This window comes from Bombus affinis, chromosome 12, assembly GCF_024516045.1.
Source record: "Bombus affinis isolate iyBomAffi1 chromosome 12, iyBomAffi1.2, whole genome shotgun sequence".
Taxonomy (NCBI): domain Eukaryota; kingdom Metazoa; phylum Arthropoda; class Insecta; order Hymenoptera; family Apidae; genus Bombus; species Bombus affinis.
Window position 1 is genome coordinate 6,134,162 of NC_066355.1, and position 16,598 is coordinate 6,150,759.

At 41.1% G+C, this 16,598-nt stretch overlaps 1 protein-coding gene across 20 annotated transcripts in view; it reads left to right on the forward strand.

Moving 5' to 3' along the window:
• The window catches only part of LOC126922525 (forkhead box protein P1-like), a 216,907-nt gene that overhangs the window by 185,050 nt on the left and 15,259 nt on the right, over positions 1-16,598 (forward strand). For 12 of the 20 annotated variants that reach the window (XM_050735179.1, XM_050735167.1, XM_050735168.1 and 9 more), the window contains 8 exons: positions 6,767-7,357; positions 7,899-7,961; positions 9,572-9,821; positions 11,156-11,260; positions 11,430-11,604; positions 13,071-13,257; positions 14,734-15,049; positions 15,427-15,495. In XM_050735179.1, coding sequence (XP_050591136.1) covers positions 6,767-7,357; positions 7,899-7,961; positions 9,572-9,821; positions 11,156-11,260; positions 11,430-11,604; positions 13,071-13,257; positions 14,734-15,049; positions 15,427-15,495 — 1,756 coding nt within the window. Of the gene's footprint in view, positions 1-6,766; positions 7,358-7,898; positions 7,962-9,571; positions 9,822-11,155; positions 11,261-11,429; positions 11,605-13,070; positions 13,258-14,733; positions 15,050-15,426; positions 15,496-16,130; positions 16,176-16,598 lie in introns of all 20 variants that reach the window. The other 8 variants (XM_050735169.1, XM_050735174.1, XM_050735177.1 and 5 more) reach the window with 5 other exon arrangements.

Consider the following 16,598-nt stretch of genomic DNA (forward strand, 5'->3'; position numbering starts at 1 on the left):
CTTTATTAGATAGAGCAGTCGAATTGACACAAGGTAAAAGGGGATTGAAAGCGAGATCGAAAGCTGAGATCGTACGGACATCAGCGACGAGCGAATCCTACTAATTGATACCCGTGAAAGGCCGCCTCTGTACATTGTCAATTGACGATTGGAAAAAGACAAAGTCTAGGGGGTGAAAGGCAGTCGAGGTGGGGTAGTTGGTTGGGGCCAGCTGAAATGAACCTACGAAACGATAGAACGGGAATCGAAGCTAGGTAACAACACGGAACGAGAAGAGGAGGAACGACTACGACGACGGGAGCTGGAGTTTTTGAGAGGCTGACGAACCAATCACGGGACCATCTATAATGTACACAGGCCGTTAACGATGGAGCCCAGAGACATTCCGTCCGCTTGGTTCTAGCCATTTTCCAAATATCCAGCTGGCTAGTGAGTCGTCCCAGGAAACCTACTACCCCTACCAGGCTTACTCACCCTTTTCTCTTTTCTATGGATCTCTTCCTAGTCGCTGGACCGGCCCGTCCATCCAACGCAGACGTTCCCAGAATCGTTAATTCCTCTCAATATTGCAGGATCCTTTTCGAACAAAGTCATTGGATCATTTAGATGTCCTCGTTTCTATCGAATAGCTACGACCCATCGGGTTTCTGGGAAATTTTCGTATTAATCGGTTAATCAATTTGTTGATCGATCGAGTTATTTTTCTACTCCAAGTCGTTGAACTTCTTTAATCTTTGCTCGTGTTTCTTATCGATCTGAAAATCGTTATAGGCTAAGGTAGGATTATTTGTGTCAAGCTAAGTAATTTGCTAAATTCGGTTTTTAAAGACAATTTTTAAGCTACCTATATTTGTAGCGGAATAAATAGTAAAATTGTGAAATGTTTTATTAATTCTTACGTATATAGTACCTCCTCGCTGACTCACATAACCGTACCAGAGATATATTCTTTTTTTCTTTTCTTGTTGAACCCCAAATATACCATATTCTTTCATTATCGTATTAATAACTAATGGGGTTTCGTAATACACAATTTGACCAATTTGTGCAAAGTTCAAGATCGAGTTTTAAGATGTTGAAGCTCAGATGGCTCGAATGTCCTTACCTGTTACTATATGGCTAGGATTGGTTAGAATTTTCAGACGTGTCTGAACTTTGGAATAGCTAGAAGCGGCGCAGAAATTAGTAACTTGGTATAGAATAAGGGTAGGGAAGTAATCGGCGATAGTGGAAGAAGAGGCAGACGTGTCTTTCGAAAGACTCGTCAGTGTCCAAAGAGACACGCATAGTTTCTCTAATTCTGAATTATTCGACGAATTCATAGGGACTGCGTGCCGCGACGAATGACGGAAAACGGCTCCGGGAATAGGGACTTTTCGGAGTAATTTGTATTCCACATTTCACGTGGAACTGCACGAGGGGTGACGAGTGCTCCTTCTCCGTGTCGCGTCCTTCGTCTCTCTTACTTTCCTGCTCTCGTTCACCCTGTTCGGTGTGTTCACACTGCGGTCTGCTCTCACCCGGAGAGAGACTTACAGTCGCGCGTATATAAACGGCGGCCAGGGAGTAACGTCTGATTATGCGAACGCATGGCTGGTCGTAACGCGATTTAATATTAAAATATTATGACAAACGTCAACAGGAGGCGGGTGTAAAGAGACGCGTCTCTGATTGGCCGTCGACGTGAATACGAAACGAGAGACGGGGACATCTCCGCGCAACCCTTGTTTTGTACCCCAGGCGCTGCTCCATTTTCGACGCTGTTCGGGCAAACGATTTTGCGCGTTTCGATAAATTGCTCGAATTTTAATCGCCAGACTGCAGACGTTTATGCAAATTTTTATTTTTTGAACACGGTTAGAGGAATGCAAGCTCCAATGTTATAGTGATACTTTCATAATGCTTTCCCTTGGATATATTGTATCTTTTTCCATGTTATATATATTACATAAACATCATTTACTTTTGGATTAGTCTCACAAAACCAAACGAAAGTTATTCAGCGATTCATCGAAATTGTAATATCCTAGATCAAACGCGTCAAATTTTAACAAAGTTTTTGGATTTTCTGATTTTAGTAGTCGGATGGTAGCATGGTGTGGAATCAGTGTTATAAAAAATGATTTATGTCTTAATTTTCCTATAAAAAGATAATCATAGAGGAAGATCGCGTTTCTAACGAAAATCTCACTTCTGTTATAATCGAAAATAAAATTTTGGACGTTGTTACATAAAAGTTTCTTTCGTTTCTCTCAGTTTTTCTGATAATTGATCCAAGACATGTGATATATATGATGTATTATTCTAATGAATTACTGCATAATTTTGGTTTTAATAGATGCAAAGGATAAAAGAAAAAAAAATACACGCGAGATAGGTAGATCTGCTTTCTCATCGGTTACAATTTGGGCGGCCGATTAAAAACGTTGCGATATGAAGAAATTCTGGGTGCGTTCGGTATTACGATGTTAAAAATCAATCAAACAGCGAGTACGCTCTCGGTCCATGGACAGAGATCCGAGCGGGAATTTTAATCAATACATACATAATAGAACATTCTTGCTATGGCGTATCGCGGCTATGAAAATATCACGGTTAACAGATCCAAAAGGGATGTTCAATATAGAACGTGAGGGAAAGCTAGAAAGTAAATCCGATTCGGATTTGTGGAATAAACGGATCGACAGTGCAAATCGCCGAATTTTTTCCCCTGGACAACGCTCTTTCTCTTTTTTTTCTCTCTCCCCGTTTTTTTTATTTCTTTCCTGTAACAAGTGTTCCGATGACGTTCACAGCAACTCTCTGTGCGTGCAGTTTAATTGGCGCGTATAAAACGACGCTAAATAAACATTCCAGATACCGTGGCAACGTAACGAGTCGAACATTCACGATACCCTATCGATTTCCATCGAACTGAATTCAAATTGATCGAATTCCACTGTCCCAAACGCGAAACTATCCTTTCTCCTCAAACTTCTTCTCTTTTAGGCTATGATTGTAGCGGGTGTGCTTCTTGATAAAATTATCCTCCTGTTAACGCCAGAAGAATCAGTATATAGATTCTTAGGCCATGATTACAATGTTCTGTCAAATTTGTCTGAACATTAATCAACTCGATAAATTAAAGAGCAGAAGAAAGTGATTAAGACGGTATTTTTTAAATTTATCCTGGAATTTGATACGAGTATTGTCATCTTCTTGTAATCAACGAACTGATGAAAGTAAGTAATTTGCTTATCGAGAATTGAACATTAACCATGTACTCATATAATGAAACTAAGGAACGAATATTCTTGTGAGTATATTCATTTCCATCTTCAAATGTCTCGTTCAGGCCTCCATTGTAACTACGAGCTACATCTTAGCTACATCTTTTTTCAGATACTCTATTTCTCAGTTCATTCGAACACGTATCCGCCGTAACCATAGCCTCAGACATATCAATTCGCGAAATTATCTTTCGATTCCGAGTACAAATCTCCGAATGGCATTCTCCTCGCGACACTCTCGTCTCGATTCAAATAAACAAGCAATCACCGCAACCTCGAATGTTACTTCTCGCCATCGAAACGAAGCTCGCGTCAGGCTGTCGTATATTTCACGAAATGTTTGGTGACTCACGACGAGTACCATGGGAGCGGCACTGCGCGCAGCCACGGATAGTTTCAACGCTTCTCAGAGACAGATGAAGCGGAAGACGAAGCGGGAGGATCGAAGAGATTTCAACCAAAGGGGGGAAATCGAAAGTATAAAGACGGAAACTGAGGTCTCCGGAGAACTCATATACACAGGCTAGGCGGGGGCGTACAGTAGTTTGGTGCGGTTCTCTCGGGGCGTAGGGAGAGGTCAGGGGAGCTGGAATAAATCCAAACAGTAAACAGAGAGAAAAAAAGAGCAAGAAATATATATCTATATATAGGGATATATATATATATATATATATATATATAAGGATCGCGGGGGTGGATGGTTGGTGAAAATCCTAATATATAAAAGATATGAAGGTCTGGTGACGACGACGAGACGGCCATGTAGCAGTGGAGCAGCGCCGGGACTGAAGTCGAAGGAGCCTTCGGGATTCAAATAAGTGGCGTTACGGTGACTAGGGAGGGAAGGAAAGGGGTCGAAGGAATCTGAACAGCCAACAACAAGCGCGGCTCCCCGACCTTTATTTAACCTTTTCTTAAAAGAGTCTTAGGAGTCCCTCTTATCTGTAGTCGATGGCCCTTCAAAGTCGGCTCTTATACTTTCATTCTTTCTGTACCCTTATATTTTTTTCCTTTGGCCCCGTTCGTGTACACACGTCGAGCTTGCTCGTCGTTACCCCTCTACACCCCACTGCGCACCCCCTTGGCCCCCATTTTTTTCGTGGGCTGAACCCACCCTCTACTTCGTTTCGCCTGCGATTTTTCCACCCCTTTCACCCTATGGTGACACGGCGACGTTGGACGTTCAAGATTCTTCGTTTCTTCGTTAAAACAGAAGCAATCGAAGCGAGACAGAGCGAAGAGAGATGAATAAGAGAAGGAGAAACGAGCTCGGTATTAATTAGCGAATTAAAGGATCGCGATCTAGGCGGGGCGGTGCGTCTCTGGCTAAAGTGGATTAAAACCTCCTGCCGATCGTTGCTTTTCATTAATTTCGTTGAGTAAACGGTCCTGTCACTCATGCTTCTCGTCTCTCGAATCATTTTTTATTGTTTTTTCCAAGGCGACTGAGCCGACTCCTCGGGGACCTCGTTTTGAAAAATTCTTTTCCCGTGGAATTTCGTCTCCGTCGAACGGAGAAACGTCGTGCGTAAATCGACGAATCGGGTACACCGAGCTTTCCTGAGGAGAATCAGCGTGGATTTTCCAGCGGCGACTCCTCCTCTGTTTTTCCACGACGCGTTTTTTCCTTTCGCGTCGGTCCGCTTCGAACTTCGGAGACGAAACGCCACCACTCCTGACTAAACACTGATAACGCCCTGCGCCTCCACGTCGGGACTTTCTTTGCATGTTATAAACATACGTAATCGTACACAAATAAGATTAGCATAGGACTCGCGGATCAACCAAGAGACACACTCGCTTTTCACGCTCGAAGAAACAATCGCGAGGCTGACTTTCCATACTGGGAACGAGAAAAACGGCAGAGCAGAGCAGAAAGGAATTCGTTTTAAATTTACCTCTGACGGAACTCTGTCTCTCTGTTTCTTTCTGTCTAACTTTCTCGCTCGCATTTGCCATTCAACGAAAAGTGCGCGCGCGCGTTCCTGTGGTCCACCAAAGAACGACCTTCGATCGCGACGCGAGTTTTCAGGATTCACTATGCGTTCTCAGTTGTTCTGCTCGTCAGGAATCGTCTCCAGGCCACGCGAAAATGCGGTTTCGAAACAGGCATCCTAAGCAGCCTCTGCACGACAGAGGCGTGTTTGCTTGTTTCGAGGAATCGAAAACAAGTTCCGATGCAACTTACAAACAAGTCGAGGACATTTCTACAAACACGATTAAGCAGGAAAGGAAAAAGAAGCCGAGCCATTGTTGGCTGGTATTCATCCAAATGATTAATCCTAATCGAACGATAAATTCAATGTTACATTTACTCGCGAGATCATTTTACAGACTTTTTTAAATAAATATATTGCAAAGGTTTATCGACGAAGAGTTTCTGTTACATTACGATATGTTTGTTTTACATTTCCGTAAATGTAACAAAATTTTTCTCCTTTCGCGTCGGTCCGCTTAAAGGAGGAATGGAAGAGCAAGGAGGGAAATTGGAAAAGGGAATGTAAAATTGAAAAGCAAGAAAGGATGGAAAAGAGTGGAGGATAAGAAATAAAGGAAGGAAAAGATAAGAAGGTGAAGAAAAGGCGGAAAGAAATAGAAGAGAATTAAAAGGTAGGGAAGGAAGAATAATAAATAAAAATAAGGAGATAGGGGTGGGAGGGAAGAAAGTGAAAGGAAGGAAGGAACGCTACGTGGCAATGTATGATAAAATTTTTGGGTCGTATGATCAACTTACGTATGATAAATTTTTCAAGAATTTCTGTCGTTGAATTAACTGGTTCCTTCTACGACATTTCGAAGAGAAACTAACAAAGAGCGGAAGACGAAACCAGTAGCACAATGTTCCGCCTTTACACTCTGCAATCTACTTGATGATAGAACTTAATAAAACAAATCTCGCTGCGTAAACAACAAAGTAAGAAGATTGGAGTCGACGCGATTCAGACAACACCGAGTTTCCATCTCGGTGTTCTCGAAGCCAACCAATCATGACGAAGGATACCAAGACGTCTCGAATACCATTAGATAAGATCAATATTGCTCAAAACACGGTGGAAGTTTAACGCGCGCACATTACACGGCATTTATATCATGAATATTCCGCCCCGGGGCTTCTTCTTCCCTCTTTTCGTTCTCGCCCGGTTTCTTCGTCCCTTGCAACAACCATCTCTAGCAACCCTTTCTTGTTATCTCGCGTTTGACTTCGTACAACTACCGGTGTCGCCAAAACAGAAACTCCTTTATCTCTTATTAAACGAACACCGAATTTAAATTAATCCAAAAACTTATCGTTTGTATCGTTGTTGTATCACAAAGTAACTTTAATGTAATTTCTATATTGCAAAAATCCCCTGGAAAGTTTGATAGAAAGAATTAACTTTTATGAGACAATCAATCATTTTATTGAAAAAAAAGTAAAAAAAAGAAAAGAAAACAAAATCAGAGACAGCTCGCAACCGACTTTGATCGAGCTCTCGATCTCCATTTTCGTATTGCAGGCTACTTCGCTGTTTGCAGCCCTGAAGCAGCAGCAACAGCAACCACGCGACAGTATTCCCTCGTCGAGGGAACGCGAGAACCGAGAACGAGATCGGCTGTCGGTACGTAGCCGCGAGAACAACCGGAACGAGATAGGTGGCGGCGTGACCGAACAATCGCAGCAACCGCAACAGCCACAGCAACAGCAGCAGCAACAGGAACTCACGATCGAGTATCAGAGCAATGGAAAGCTCAGTCCCGCTGGACACACAGTGACAGCAGCACCCATGACCCAGCAAAAGCAACCTATCATTACGCAGCAATCGCAACAGCCGAGTTCGGGGGCGCCTGGTCCCCAACCGAGTCCTCATCAAAGTCCACAGGCCCCTCAGAGGGGTTCGCCGCCGAATCCTTCGCAAGGTCCTCCACCAGGAGGGCCGCCAGGGGCACCACCCTCGCAAAACCCCCCGCAAATGATGCTCAGCCCGGCTAGCGGCATCCATCAGATGCAACAGCTGCTCCAACAACACATACTCAGCCCTACTCAACTGCAATCATTCATGCAGCAACACTCACTCTATTTGCAGCAACAACAACAGCAACATCATCAGGTAATCAGATTTTGGAATATTTTTGTTTGCCATGATAACAGAACCTTTTTAAGTTATTGGAAAATGTGAAGTTTCTTGAACTAGGTTCCTGTAATTTGGATTGACGTTGTTATGGCTAGACTGCGAATGTTTATGCAGATTTCAAATCTTACGGACACACCTAAAGAAATGAAAGTTAAATAGAGATTTGTTTGACTGGCTAAATATTGTGGTTTTCTTCAGATATTTTTAAGAATACTCTGCACGTGCTTTGGTTATTACTCACTTTTACTTAATTTTTGCTTGTTACGTAAAAGTTTCTATATTTAGAAGATTAGATTTCTCGTTTAATCAATTATTGGAAGATCAAAAAGATTAAGTACAGCAAAGACAGTACATGAATCGTGTAGACCAAGGATATCGAATATTTAATAATACTTGTATTTAATTTCGCATTTGAGCCTCTATAAGGATGTGTTGTTAAATTTTATTAGAAGTAATATATTTTATGGGTTACGTCAATCAACTATCGACTGACATCAGATTGATTCTATTCTTCTAGGACTCTTCGTCGGAGCATGCGTCCAATCAGGAACGATTCGGCTACTTTTCGTCTCTAAAGGACGTAAGTATTCCATTCTTCGGACCTCCATTGTTGCAGCGAAGGAATCTCAAGTTTCATAGGTCGATCCTTCCAAGTTTATTGTGTCGCTTCTTCAAAGTACATTAGCGAAGTTTGTCCTTTTTACCGAGCAAGCATTGCATCTTGGCATAGTTAAACATCTTCCAGATACTCCGCCGGGTAAACAGACCGCCTTTTATCACCCTCCAACGGCCATTGATAATTTTAATTATAAAAAGCGTCCGTTTGATGGACTACGTTCTTCTTTCTCGTCCTTTACCGCACTTATACAAACATTCGGACAACCTTTCAGAGGATAACAGCCTCCGAAAGAATGTCTCGAGCTATTCATACCGACATTTTCAAATAAACGTGTCTCTTCAAACTATTCGAAACTTCCAAACATTTTATAATTTTCATCGCGTTCCTGAATTATCAATATTTTTTTGCTCTCGAACTTTCCCATCGAGGAATTTTATCGTAATGTTAATTATAAAGGTATTTGGAAATTTGTGCGTTCGCGTCCAGCGAACCTGGGAATTTCGATGCTCAGCAAACAGTGTCTCTATCTTCCAATCAACGTTTGCGTGGGAAAAAAAATTTCCACGTAATTATGCTTTTGGTACAGTGACTACAAAAATTATTTGCACTTCCATCGTCTTTATCATAGCACTTCCTTACGGCTGCTTAATTAGATTTAAATGTATCAATTTTCGTATCATTTGGTAGTTACATACGACCGCAAAAATGTAGTAAAATGAAATGTAGAATGAATGAAAGGACCTTCTACTAAAAAATAAGGATAGAAACACTTTTAATAACCAGTGTTTACTCCTTGAATTTTTTTAATATCGATAATTTTCGAATATCTACGTGGAACCGTTCTTGCACGTTACCCATAAACAGCACAAAGAACGTTTTAACGCAAATACATATCGTCATACGAGGTTCGCACACAGGCTCGATAGCTTCGATAGAGGCATCAAATATTTATTTAGCGGCCTGGCCTGACCGGTATGCTTTACTCTACAAATTTAGACAGTCCACTCGAACAGATTATTGCGAGAGCTCGCGCGAAAGACGATCTCAATTACCGAGAATTTAGCGCTCTTTGATCATTGTCATCATGAGGTGACATCTACTATTTCTATATATAGAGAGAAAAAATAAAACTCCTTTAATAAAACCTTGTCGTGTCTCGTTAATGGCGCAGTTTTCGTTTGTACTATGATACTATAAGGCGTGCCTACTTTGGTGAGTTTGTTTTAAAATATCCTCCAGGCTTAGAAAAGACGGAGAATGAACGCAGAGGGGACGAGGTAAGCAATTAAGCATCGCCATCAGCCGTTGTGTCTCGTTGTTTGTCTTCTGGCTACCCATCAACTGCCCCCTGTCTTTCTCTTGCCTCCCCCTGCGAATTATCCGCGTCTGAGATTTATTCAGCAGCGTCAAGATGCAACTTTTCCACCCTTCAATTTTTTTCTTTTTCCTCCAACGTGAAATTCCCCCCCCCCCCCCAACAAGTTTCTCGTTTTCCAGTGTTATTATAAGGTGTGTAAATCGCGGAGAATTTTAACGAGCAAATTTACGGCTGTTTGTCGAAATGCTTACAGCATCAACACCAGTTTGCGGAGCTAGGCAGGAAGAAGTTGGAGCAGGCGATACAGCAACTGCAGGAACAATTGCAGCTTAATGTCATTCAACAGACGCATTTGCTACAAACGGCTGACAAAAAGAAGGCGTCTGCGCCGCTTCAACAACTGGCGCTTCAACAGCAACGTCTCATACAGCAGCTACAAATTACGCAGAGCCAATACCTACTTCAACAGGGTCTGGGTCTTCAGGGTCACAATCCTTCTTCAGGTAGGAATATTATTATTAATTATGGTAGAAATTTTAGAGAGTTATGATATTAGAAAAATAGAAGAATAGGGAAACGAAAGAAAAGTGTTTTCACGGTCTGCCAGTGAACTCATCGATAAACTTAGAATTCATAGAACAGAATTTCTTAATACTGTTGCATGTTTCCAATCGTTTTCGATACAATGGCACAGTTTTATTATTATATTTAAAAAATTCTGCCAATAAATGGAAAATATGAAAGGATCGTCCTTCATTCGAAACTTTATGTTAGAGATTTATTTAGAATATTAGAAATCTTCTTTGTTGAAACTGGAATGCAATTCGAGAACTAAAGCGAGTTTAGAAACTTCTGTGTTATTCTTCCTAAAAGCAATTTATACTTTGAACATTTAGAGACCATCATTAAGAGTAAGCAGAGCTACAGTAAATTTTATTAGGTATATACGTGGAACGCGTAATTTCCGAAGTAAGCTAATGTCGAAGCTTCGTTTAAACAACAATCCATCGGGTCAACCCCAAGACCATCCCGTCAGGTAATCTCCCTCCCTCTGCACTTTCTCATTTTCTACTTCACCCTGGGCAAAACTTTCCGCGCAGAAGTGTTTCGGTTGCGTCGGATCTCGTTCCGACCATGTTTTTCTTTCTGACGCGCGTACAAGAACCGAGGAGGAAGGGTGGAATAATAGGGCCAGGAAAGCGACAGAACCTCGTTCACGTATGCTCTTCGTGCTTTCGATTTGAAAATTCACGCTTTGAAATAAACTTGTAGTATTTGACGAAGAATTGCAAACGAAAGATGGGAAGTGATGTTCTTTCCATATTGTACGTGTTATTTATGACATTTCCTTAATTCTCTATTTTTCTGTACTATTTTGTACTTTTTTTTTTCATCATAGTTTTAAATATTTGATGCATATGTCGTACGAGCAAGACTAGAAATAGCTGTTTCTGTTTTCAAAGCTGGAGCTCGTGGATCAGCGTGGGCTAATTGCACTTAATCGATCTATTTCGATCTTTTTGACATTTATACGTAATTTGATTTTCGATCTTTGTTTCCTTTGTCGAAATGCTTTTGTTCGCGTAGAATGATCACGCATTTTACCTATACGTATAATTGTGCTCCTATAAATCTGGTCGTTAAATAAACGATTAAACAAATAAATAAACACTTTATTAGAAATCCAGACAGAATAACACATTACAATATATGGGGTAAATATATCAAAACACTTTAATTTTTTCTATATTCCTCGCTCAGTATTAGATTGTTAGAATTTTTGTAATTTTAAGTATTCGAAGGATTATTAATAAAATATGTGCGAAATTTTTGACAGGTCTTCAACCTGGCGAAGGTCTACCAATGTGGAAATCGGACACATCGGATGGTCCGGAAACCCACCAGAACTCGAACGTTCCAAAATCCGTGGCTGGACTCAATGGTAAACAGAAATTCTCCACGATCCATCAACGATCGAGAGTCGAATTTCCCTTCGTATTCTCGATATCGTTCCCTTTTGTCATCTTCCTCTTACCACCTTTCCACATACTTTTTGTTCTTTCTTTTGCTTGTACTTGGAAAATGCGACGTTCGTTTCCGGACTATCGCAGGACTTCTCAATTCGACAGTGTCGAGTCGGCGGTCGGAGATGAACGGAACCACTCCTCTGGACGAGAAACCGCTGGATGTTTCCTCCAACGACAAGGTTCATCCCCTGTACGGCCATGGGGTCTGCAAGTGGCCAGGCTGTGAAGTTATTTGTGAAGACTATCAAGCATTCCTTAAGTGAGTCCTCAAATTTCTCAAATTTCCACCGTTTTATCGCTATCATAGTAATCAGAGGTTTGAAGTCGATCGCTCTTGTCAATCCTCTAATCGATAATTAGAAAATAACTTCTGGAAAGACATGAAAACGTATCGCGACAAGAAATAAAGTTATTAACGAAATCTCATTAATTATGACACTAAGTGGGAAATCCTTTTAAACATTGAAACATTTAAAATCTTAACTTACGATACTATAATTTTTAATCGGTCGTTTAAGAAGGAATTTATTAATACTATGTTTATATTACCACGTTGCCAAAGGGTTAATTCTATTTCTTCGAAACGGAGAAGGATATTGACAATATAAACTTCGAGAGTTTTTAATCCACCGACGTTAACAACCGATTTGCTATTTGAGACCCGCGATGTATAACCGGAAAGTAGGTAAATCCCAGCGCAGCAGGGATAGACAGTGATTCTTGGGCTGGCAGAGAAAGAGAAGAACCGGCGAAGAATAAAGTCGGCAATTTCGCCCAGTGGAATGAGTTAAGAGAAGGCGCCACTCGCGAGGGGTTGGCTCGAGGAAGTGTAGAAAAATCGCTCGAGTCAGCGTATCTCATTGACATCCGGCACCTTCTTCATCGGTCTCAAAGCAGAGGCAGCATTTGCCTCCCTCGGTCGACGGGAATCCCTTAGTAATCACGAGGCTCGTCGCCGCAAACTCCCTCAAACAAGCCGTTACTTAAAAAAGGACGAGAAAAAAAGGAAAACGCTAATTACCTTTGTCTCATTAATATTCACGACATTCGACCGCATCGTTATGCCTCTCGGTCTAATCCCCTTCCTCCTGTTCCCTGCGCCTCTTCCCGTTGGACCTTCCCGTATTCTTGGTCTTAACCAACCTCTCTCCCTCTTTTTCCTTTCTTCACCCTCTTTTACCCTTCGCGATACACCGGCCGGCGACGAAGAAGGATTACGGAAATTCTTAAATACGGAATCTCGTTGCCAGCCCTCAGACCATCGTGGAACTCGATTCTTTCGGTGTCCCGTGGGATAAGATTCACCACGGCCAGAGACAAACGTTTCTTTGTAACGCGGCGAAGCTTTGATTTCCCCGTAAACGACCCGACATTGTTCGCGACATAATTTCATTAGTCTTCGCTGGAGGATTCGCGGTGAAGGGATGGGTTCTCGAATAATTCTTCGGTGTAAGTAGAAATTCTTCAGAGTTGATACGGAAATTTACCATTTACCTATTAAGCGATGTCTAATAATAACGATAAACATAGCACGAATCCTTAAAGAAAAAAAAATTCACGTTTGACTGGAAATCTCACATCTTAAAGTCGAATTATATGGAATTACGTAATGAAGAAAGTAAACAAAATATATCGAGATTAAATTCTTTATCATTTACATATCAATGATGATTGTGCTAATTAAAAGAGAATGAACTGAAATTAACTTTTTGAACGATACTGCAGGCACTTGAACACGGAGCACACGCTGGACGACAGATCTACGGCGCAGGCCAGGGTTCAGATGCAAGTTGTCTCGCAGCTGGAAATTCAGTTGCAGAAGGAACGGGACCGGCTAACCGCCATGATGCATCATCTGCACGTGGCGAAACAAATGGCTTCCCCCGAACCACCAAAGTCCTCCGAGTCATCGGTGAGTGTTCGCATTACCAAACACGATCGTTATAGAATACATTAAATAATAAAATTCCAAATTTTGCATATTGAAGCAGTTTCTGCATAGCGCTGTCCAAGCTGTGCTCGATGCAATAAGGACTCTCGTAAAGTAGCCATTAGAAACTGTTCGATCGAAAGTTACCAGGAGAAAAACAATATGTCAGCGTAAATTATAGGGATGGTACAAGTCATATACGAGCGATATGGATAGCAATAATCGTAAGGTGGTAGGTTATGCGGTTCTGTACGTGGAACGAACGCTGTATGGGGCCAGAATCCGGAAAAACGTTTCCTAACGATCGTGTCGGGATGGTAAACTCTTCTGGCAGCACCGTTCGGTAGTCGTAAAGCCAGATTTTCACGGCGCTCGGAGAATTTTACGAGCTCTCGCCGCGGCTAACAACAACGCCAGTTTCAGTTTTAACGCGCCGCCGAGTAGACTCGCTAATTTATACATAAAGTTTGCATTAATAATTCATCGGGTCCTCGTTGATTTTATATCGCCTTAATTAAAACCTCTAACAAGTCCGACAGTCGGAGAATACCAATATCGCATTAGCCCTCTCTCCGTGCGGCTGCGTGGCTCGTCCTCTCTGGCCGACTTAATTATTTTAACGCGAAAGGGAGGAGCCGCCCTCTTCCCCCGCACTCTGCTCGGATCATCTCTGATATCGAGACCGTACTGCTGGAATATATTTCGTATCAACATATTCGAATGTGACTTGTTCATTAATAAAAAAGAAACTTCCAACCTTATTATAACTTTTTATAAATCGGCATAAAACAATGGATATGCTGTAACGAATTATATTACCGGGGATAGCTCTACACGTTCTTCTTTTTCCTCTTTTACATTAAGCAGATATCTTTAATTGTATAAAAAAGCGTATTTTAACTTTTTTAATAGGATTTATCAAGGCTACAGAAAATGATAACGTTATTTTATTCTTTCTTCTTTTTCTCATAATTCCTAAAATGTCAAATTAATCAGCAGTGTATGTGTACAGTAATTTTTCAGCTTTACTATCTGATCTCAAATTCAAGGCTGATTTGAAAGCCTAATACATTATTGTAGTATTGTGTAAAATATAATACATTTTCAGTTTATGGCTTCCGAGTTTATGGATTACTCGTCAGAGGATTTCATACACTCGGAAATATTTATTTATTACGATATTCGTTGCATTTCACGATATCAGATGTTTGAGAGAAATTCAAAGAAAAATTGAGCGCTAACTTACGTGTCAATGACCTGTAAGAAATTGAACCTATAGGTTTGTGAGAAAATACACATGCGTGCAAGAGTAATCAAAAAGCTTGATGAATTCTACAAAATGATCGTTCATTTAAGCTTTATTAAAGAATTAAAAAACATCGATAGAGTCATCGAAATCCTGCAATCAATGGCTCTAAATACTTTCGCCAAGTATACAACACCTCATTCTTTTTTCAGACGGGTTCGAGTATACCAAAGTTAAATCTCTCAACCGCCCTAATGAGCCAACCACCGCCGAACTTCGGCGTCTCTCAAGTGTCTCCAGTCTCGATGTCCGCATTGGTGTCGGCGGTCAGGTCGCCAGCAGGTGGACAGCTGCCACCCTCCGCAGGTGGTGCGCCCATGCCACCTATTCCCAACATGTCGAATATGTCTGGGATGCCACCTTTGCCGAACATGCCAGGTAGCATGCCTACGATGCCAACGATGCCGAGCATGGCAGGGCCCATCAGACGACGTATCAGTGATAAATCCGCTCTTTCCTTGGCAGGAGGTAAGGTCATCTCGTATTTTCTGTCATCTTTTACTTTCACGATTATATTCTATCTTTCACGTATTTCTGATTAGTAAGTTTCTTGTCATGGACCGGTCAGGAGTATCGAAAAATCGTGTTTGACATTGTTGAAGTTGTGCGTTCTTCCGTTTTACCTGCGATAAAGAAAGTGGTTAGCATACAAAAGATACCGGTAATCAATTTAAAAGTAATATGGATAACTGTCGATGAGATTCATTAACGGTTTATTGAAAGAACCATTTTTCAAGTATGTAAGTTTAAGAGATATATGTATAAGGAAAGAAAGGATTAAAATATCGTCTTGAGAAAGGTGAAACGAAAGATATGTAAATTCAGAAATTGAATACTATTCGTAGGACTGTATGACGAGGGCACTGTAAGGCGCAGAGTAGCCGTCGATAGATCTGGAATAGATATTAACGAAGGTAACGATTTAACCAAAATTCAGTCGGGGAAACGTGCGACCCGCGAAATGCTATTTTTGTCTCGCTCGCCAATTTATTTCTTAATCTTAATCTAAAAAGATTACGAATAAAGCCGTATACACTTGAGTTAACATAATTTCACTGAAGATGATAGTGAATTTATGCTCCGAATTGAGAAACAATATTTTAAAAAGCATTTCCCGGCTCGTCCTTGTCAACTATGCCCCGACGAAAAGAAAATCCTGTAGCAAATGCTCTTTACGGTCCTCTCTTGATCTCGTGCCTTTTTTCCTATCGTAAACTCTATCACACGCACAGATTTATTCACGGTAGCAACAATGTCACGTGAGCTACAGTGTTCGAAACCTTGTTGGCGACGAATCTAATAGGTACATAGAGTGCGAAAGGTGTAAAACAATTAAACCAAGAGTAAAAGTCGAAATAAACCAAAAAGAAAGAAAAGAATAAAAGATATAAACGAGCATAAAACAAGAAACAAAAAAAAAGGAAAGAAAAAAAAATAAAATGAACAAAAATTAATGAATTTCTAAACGTACGCCAGTTCGAACTTCTTTCTTACCGATGCTTCTGTTGTTTCCTTATTTCTTGTGCTGCCCGCCCTCCCCACCGTGTAGGGCTGCCCTACATGCTGGAGCGTGCTGGCCTTGACGTCCAACAAGGTACTGTCAACCTTCTTTCCACGCTCCTTTGGTGGCTTTAAGGATTTTCTTAAAGGGTGCACCCTTTGCATGCAGGAAGAAAACTTTCACCTCTTTCAATCCCCTTACTCCTCTTCTGCCCTGTAGAATAGAGATTCAGATACTTCAATCGTCATCCCCGATTTTCTACAAAGAGGGATGAACGAGGCTTGACAAGAAGTATCCGTTTCTATCTACCCTAAATCATATCCAATCGCTTCTTGCTTAATCTTTGATCTAGTTTTAAGAATGTCGTACATAGTTTTGATTCGATATTTGTTTTCTGAGCATGCGATCAAATACAAGCTGATCCCCTTTCGTTTCACACGAACGTCACGAATTGTTTATTTATTGTTTTGTTTGGAAAAAAGAATAGAGAAGAACTAAGTAACGCGAATTAATTTT